The 7,514-nt window shown below is 34.5% G+C and overlaps 1 protein-coding gene across 1 annotated transcript; it reads right to left on the reverse strand.

The window, feature by feature from the left end:
* Positions 1–3,149: 3,149 nt before the first annotated feature.
* LOC136042019 (uncharacterized) lies at positions 3,150–4,799 on the reverse strand. The gene has a single exon (XM_065726867.1). The coding sequence runs from the start codon at positions 4,797–4,799 to the stop codon at positions 3,150–3,152; it is 1,650 nt and encodes a 549-aa protein (XP_065582939.1).
* Between the last annotated feature and the right edge of the window lie 2,715 nt (positions 4,800–7,514).

Below are 7,514 nucleotides of genomic sequence, written 5' to 3' on the forward strand. Positions count from 1 at the left end.
TTAAATATAAGTACAAAGGAAGAAATGCCAGTAAGGTGGTCCTTCCTTTTCAATGAATTTTTGATGTACAGACAACAGTGTAGGTCATAAGAATTGGCTGGTGAATGTTTTGCAAGGTTTAAAAATTTAGGGCAATTGCTCAGGTTGGCAACTGAGCACAAAAGTAAAATTTTGTGAATGGTTTTTCTTTGTGAATGTTATATTTATGTCATGTCCAGAATTTTAAAGTTAATCTTCATTGTTTTGTTTTAATTTCCATGATCCTAGGACTTTAGTGTAGTATTAAAACCTACCTATGTCCATCCATTTTCTTTTAAACAGAGAGGAGTTCTATGTTTCCTAGCTTCAATAAATTTATGTGCAATTTTGAGACCAGGGTTACAAAGTAGGTCAAAACTTGCAAGTGGAACTATGATATGACTAATTAATTTGTAAGAAATGTATATCAATTTAAAGATTTAAAAATTATGTAGAAAACAAACAAGACAAATAAATAAAAGTATCCCTTTACAACCGTTTAATTAAGTGTAACAAATGTAGATTATCCCTAAGATTGAAATGAACAAAGCTTCAATTATGAATCTGTTTTCTTTAAACAGACTGAAGGGACAAACCTCCAAGCTATGACAAATTCAATCTCACTTTTGATCTCTTTCCTTTTCAATAGGAACTTTCTTTGGATTTTTTTCAACCAAGTAAAAACAGTAGGGACATGATCAGGTATAAGTGACCTTCTACTAAGCCTACATACCCAGGGGAAAATTGTGCAGCTATACTAATAATTGGTAAATTTTTTGTTGTTCATATGTTTGATTTACAAATAAAGTGAACATACTCCTTGATGCCCTTTTTTATTTTTTACAAACATAATAAGTGCTTCAAGTACAAGTTTTTGAGCTCTTGAAAATGACCAAAGTATACTCAAATAGTTTTTGGGTATAAGAAAGCTTAAAACATTGGTCTCAAACTTACTGTTTCATTATTAATCCATTTTTTACATGTTGTATAATCTATGAGCACTGATTTTCCACAATTAAGTTGGATTAATAAATTTTACAATATTATGCTGTATTTCTTCTTCTTTGATGCCAAATTTTCAATTAAGGTACGTGTTTTTGGGGACAAAATAATGTATGTTTTTCACTGCCAAAGTTTGTTAAGTTAAGTAAGGTCAAAAAGTGCTTAAACTTGAACTAGCAAAATAAGCAATTATTATATTTGTAAAGAACATACAAAAAGGCATCAAGTGTTCACTTTATTTGTAAATCAAAATATGAACAACAAGAAATTCACCTCTAACATGCCTAATTTGCAAACATATAGCCCAGATTATATATTTCCAATGTTTTCTGCTACCTTTTACTTGTTTTTCCAGTTCTTGTTTTGCCACAGTTGCCTCAATTAACAGGTACTAGGGTTCAGGGATAGATTGGCAGAATCAATAGAAAATATGTAATTTCAGCTATAGATTTCCATATTAGGAGGGTTGGGGCTAAAGTAGAGCAGGGCTGCATGTAGAAAGCTATAATTATTATGTAAATTACAAAGAATCATCTTTTTTTAACAGGTTTTCTTCTATAGGTCTACAGGTCCTTCTCTTGGCTTATACCACATCAAGCATTATATAACCAAAGAAGAATAAGTAGCAAAAAGCTATATATACATAAGCACATGTTATTTAATAATGACTTCTCTAGTGCTTAACTATGACCCCTTAGTAGTATTAACAAGAAACAAGGGTAGAACTGGTGCAAACAGTATTACTGGCTTTCATATAAAGTGAATATACCACTTGATGCCTTCTTTTATGCTCTTTACAAATATAATAATTGCTTCTACTGCAAATTCAGATTTAAGCACTTTTTCACCTCTTGACCTCTTAAAAATTACCTATAAATGGAGTCCTATAAAAATGACAAATAAAGCATAGCATATATGATATACATAAACTAACCATTGCTGTTTTTTTTTAATGTGTTTGTGCACATCAAATTTTAATGAAAAGAGAAATCACCAGTGCAACAGCACACACATAAAAAAAACTGCAATGGTTAGTTTACATATATAATATATGCTATGCTTTACCCCCACCCCCCTGATGTGCAAATATATAGCCCAAATTTGTTTCTAAACTATTACAGATTTGTAATGACTCCATTTATAGGTCATTTTTAAGAGGTCAAAAAGTGCTTAAATTTGAACTTGCGGTAGAAGCAATTATTATATTTGTAAACAGCATTAAAAAAGGCATCAAGTGGTATATTCACTTTATAAGAAAGCCAGTAATACTGTTTGTACCAGTTTTACCCAATGGTAAAACTGGTGCAAACATAAATAGGTAACAGAAAAAGTGAAATTTAGTGTAAATGACAATCAGGAACTGGATACTGGATCAAGGGGGCCAAAAACAGGGCTATATGATTGGAGTTCAAAGAACGTGGTGATTTTTTTAGTGAAAAAAAAAAACACTTCCCTGGCTAATTTAGGACTTTGAATTAATTAGCCTACCAAAATTTTCCTATCCTATGCAATTGAAATAGTTTTCCCTTTTCAGAGCATTAAGACAATTTATCACAATAAAAAATATCCAAAGCATCTTGAATGGAATGACTTAAAAAGGCAAATGACAACCACAATTTGAAATCTTACAGTTAAACTTCTGGCCACACAAATTGTATTAGGCTACCCAGCTCTGAAATAATTGCTGAAGGTGTATTTGCCTGTAAAATTAGAAACAGGCCCAAAGTCCCAGCCTCTTCCTTGTCAGAACTTCACATAGCATTAAAACAATAATTACACGTGACCAATGTTGTTGTTGTTGTTGATTCCAACATTTTTGGAGCATGAACCAGCTCCGTCACGTACGTATCAATCTTGTCCAGACAATGTGTATGGAGAATTTTTAAGAAACGATGACTACTTTCAGATTAGTGAATCACTTAGAATCGTTATTTGCAGATTCTTTATTGGTGGCAAACCATTTTTTCCACTAGTATAGCCACCTACGTCAGACCACCCTAATTAATTCTATAGTATTTACAGCCGTAAATTACAATTTACATTAAATTTCGTGGGAAACACATTAAACTTATACAATATATTGAATACATTAATAAACATTTGACTTGATACAACATGACCCAAGACTGTTAAAGCACATCGAATAAACTTGAAGTTCTAATAAAACAACCCAGTGCAGAAACAGACACCCTACGAGCCCACGGAGGGGCGAATGAATGACCCACCACCGCACGGAAAGTAAAGGCACCAAAGAGCTTTAGAACTTTTCTTTTTAATATTTCACGCTGGATATAATACTTTTTACACGACATTATAACATGGCGGACATCTTCATATACATTACATACAATGCAATTTGGGGAGTCAACCAAATTCCATTTAAAGAGAACAGAATTCACTTTAGCATGGCCAGATCTGATTCGAAATATTGTTTTGGCAATTTTCCTCTCACTGTGAATTAGGTCCAATGGAGGAGGCTTAAAATCATATAGATCCAAGATTGTATTAGTGGACTTTCTTGTGAAATCAGCTTTCTCATCAATTGCGGATTTGGCCTCATAACCCTGAATATATTCACTCAGGGACAAGTTTACATCCAACAATTCACCATTTCTGCAAGCCCATTTTGCCATTTTGTCAGCTGACTCGTTCCCAGGAATACCTGCATGTGCTGGGACCCATGTAAATTGTAGATCATAACCATGTATTAGAAGGTCATCAACTATTTTTTCAATTTGTGCAGCAGTTTCTTTGGCATCATTTCGTTTCATAGCTAAGTAATTTAATACAGATAGAGAATCAGAAAAAATCAAAAAGCTACCAACTATACCGTTTGACTTAATATAAAGAAGTGCTTGATAAATAGCAATCATTTCTGCAGAAAAAACAGTAAGCTTGTCAGGTAGCTTAAATCCGCAAGAAGTACCTGTTGACGGGACTACAAAAGCGCAGCCTACACCCATTTCCGACTTAGATCCGTCAGTATATATGTGAGTAAAGTCAGTGCATTGCAGAGTCAGCCTATACCACTCTAATTTTAAAATTATTGTTCCTGAATCATTAATTCTATTATCTAGAGCTAAATTAATTACATTATCTAGTCCGTTGAAGCGTGAGGAAAGGTCATCTATATTTGGGGTTGGAACTAGGCCTGGAAGGCCAGCATTACTCATCAGACAAGAATATTTATAGACTGTAGGGGAAAACCTTGGTCTAAACTGGAGATCTTGATTCCATGTAGCAATGCATTCTTTATAAACAATATGATTTGTTGATCCCATTTTTTTTAGAAAGTAACGGGCTTGAAGATTATTTCTTCTCCTCTGAAGTGATGTGACGCCAAGCTCACAGTAGAGGGCTGGGGTGGGGGTGGTTTTTAAGCAGCCTAGAGCTCGTCGGAGAACTTGATTAAAAGCTGAATCAAGTTTCTGGAGGTTGTGCTTAGTTGCTTCCCTATAGAACATGCTACCATAGTCCAGTTTGCTGGTAATTGTTGCTCCAATTAGTTTTGAAACACAAGAATATGGGGCTCCTCTTTTAGAGAGGCAGATTGCATTGAGAAAGTTTGCCCTACTTCTCAGGTTACCAACAAGATAGTCGATGTGGTTAGTCCATAGCAACTTTGAATCCAGTAAGACTCCTAGATAGCAAAATTTCTCTGCATGTTGGATGTCCACTCCTGCTAAAGACACAATGGGGGGTTGAACATTTGTTCGATTTTTCCTTGAGAAAAGAACACTTACTGACTTCTCTGTTGAAAATGACATGTAGTTTTCCATTGTCCAATTTTCTAAGTAATACAGGGCTTTTTGGACTGAAGCCTTAAGGCATCCCCTATCTCGAGAGGATGCAGCTACTGCAATGTCATCAGCATATAAGTATAGTTTACAACCCAGTATCGTATCTAAGTTTATATCGTGACAATATACTAAAAACAATAAAGGACTTAGTACCCCTCCTTGGGGGAGACCCACATTATTTGGAGCACTAAAAAAGCCAGACGAATGATTTTCTAAAGTTATTTCCAGAAACAAAGGATTCAGATTTCTTCAGTGAAGACAGGATCTTCTGTACCTCTGACTTCGAGCTTTTGCTTAACTTTACACTGGAAGCAATCAGTGAGCACAATGATGACACTACTGTGGTTAGTTGGTCTATTTTTTCTCTCAGTAAGACAACTTCCTTGTTAATTGGTTCCTGTATTTTTGCTTCTGGTGGGATTGAAGGGTGAACCAATGTTGTTATTATTCGCAATTAATCTTGCCGTTTTAAAGTGACACGTGGCCAGACAAGTATTTGTTGCTATCTTTTAGGGGTTAAACCTAGATTAGTAAAAATCCCATTGGACAAGTAAACAAACGCACCGTCAAGGTCACAGCAGTGTTGCCAAAAAGTAAAACCAATCTCGTGTTCTTTTACTTGTCCGATTACTTATCTGACTAATCCAAGCATTTTATGTGTGTGTCCGAAAGCTCAAGCATGCAGAATTAATTTTGCATCCGTCTGGAATTCTTCGAAGAATTCTCAGTCCGGTCTAGAATTTCATATGTAATTATCGCAGGGTTATGACATAAAAACCCCACGGAAAAATTCTACGAAATTGCAGGATTTATCTTAGGTTTTTCAGAAGAAACTAAAGAAAGATAGTGGCGATCCATATCCAAAGCATAAGGAAGAAAGATCTGTTTCCAGAGAGATTTCAAATTCCAGAAATGTGTGATAAAAAAAACTTCCAATGTATGTGGCTAAGAATATTTCAGTTAAAAAAATAATCATTTGTGATCAGCAGCTTTCAGATTATTATCATCAAGGATGTAGATCTTCACCTTGCTCAGTGATCATAGAGCTTTAATTTTATGATAACTGCTAAATACATTGATCATTGACTTCTTGTTTTGTTATTCTTGAAGCAAAAGAATTAAGCTGTTTTAAACAAAGAGAAAATATAAAATTTCTCATGCCCTGCTAAAGAATTATCTCTAAGCAGAGTGATAGCTGATCAGCAGTTTTTTGATAGTTGTTTAATAAAGTGATTGTTAATATTCTAGTTGAGAGACTTCTTGTTATCTCAGAGAGGGGTAAGGTTAGGAAAATGAAATTTTCAGGGGTGGCTCTACGGACTAAAGTATATCCTGGGAAGGAATTCTAGAGTACCCACCTCCACTCTTCCCTCTAGAGAGCCCTGAAATTTGCCTACATGACAGGCTTGACAATTTTAACAGGTTTGTCAAAATTGAAATATTGACAAAACAACATATGATCTTAATTTTTAGTTACCCGTTGCTTTTTCTCTGCCTTTAGTTCTGAAAATGCAATTCCTGTTATGAGTAGAATTCTGAGCCATATCAGTGTTTTGTTTTTTTTTAAGTCTAGGAAATGTATTGGCATATCTTTAAAACCTTATAAATTTGGATTGAGCAAAGTTGTGAAGCTGAAAACAATTTTGTTGTACTTAATTCAAGCAGAAGGTCTATTTTGCAAGATTTCACTTTTATAACACATATTTTGAAGGTCATCAAAGGTCAGGACCCTCTAGAGAGAGAAGGAGTAGATGTATATACTTCAAAATACCTTGCCAGGACATACTTTAGCCTGTAGATGCATCCCTGAAAGTTTCATTTTCCTAACATAACCTGTTTCTGAGATAGCAAGAAGTCAATCAACTAGAATTTTACCATGTGATTTTCTTTCAAGTAAAATTGATCTACCCTAAATAGGGTGATAAACCTGTCTTCAAGCAATCATCACATTAAAGCTACAAACCCATTGTTAACATCACAATGCAAATAAGCTGAAATAGCAGTATAATTGACTAAGTGTTACGGGGGGGGGGGCAAAGTTATTTTAATTGTAGGGTTTCTTATAAAGTTAAGTTGATTTATAACATGGGAGCTTTATAGTTAAGGGACATAGACTGAGAGGGTTCTATTGACAAGTCTCTATAACTATGGAGACAAAATCATTATCATGATGTTCAGGTCTCCCGAGTTGGGCAGATTCCCTTGGGAACGATCCAGTAGACAATAGGAACTGTACCTGGTACCTTGACTCAAAGACAAACACAATTATTGACAATAATTGTATTTTCTTACTTCATATACCACTTCAGGTAAAATGACTTCAATGAGAGATAGCAGTATAAATGCGCATCAAAGACTGAGTACAGAATAAAGACTGAATTAATACTGAATAATACTCCTAGCTTTTGGTCTACCTTATATATCCAGAATCAACCCGGATTTCTAAATTAAGCACTGGGTAGACTGACCTCAGAAATGTTGCAATACAACTCTTCATTTAATTATACAACATATGGCCTAACCTCCTTACAAAGATTTATTACAACGAGGGTTTTCACCTCCAGTTTGTTGACCAGACCAGAAATAGAAATCTGGTTTCTAATTGGCTTTAATCAAAAGTTTGAATCCAATTTTGGTAGTCTAAAAAGTATCATTTTTTGCTTGCTGTAAGACTTATACCAAAGGTAAAAAGTA

Source organism: Artemia franciscana, unplaced genomic scaffold, assembly GCF_032884065.1.
Source record: "Artemia franciscana unplaced genomic scaffold, ASM3288406v1 PGA_scaffold_56, whole genome shotgun sequence".
Lineage (NCBI taxonomy): Eukaryota > Metazoa > Arthropoda > Branchiopoda > Anostraca > Artemiidae > Artemia > Artemia franciscana.

Bases quoted from the DNA above. Each gene is read 5' to 3' on its own strand.
- LOC136042019 (XM_065726867.1), bottom strand. From the start codon at position 4,799: ATGGAAAACTACATGTCATTTTCAACAGAGAAGTCAGTAAGTGTTCTT.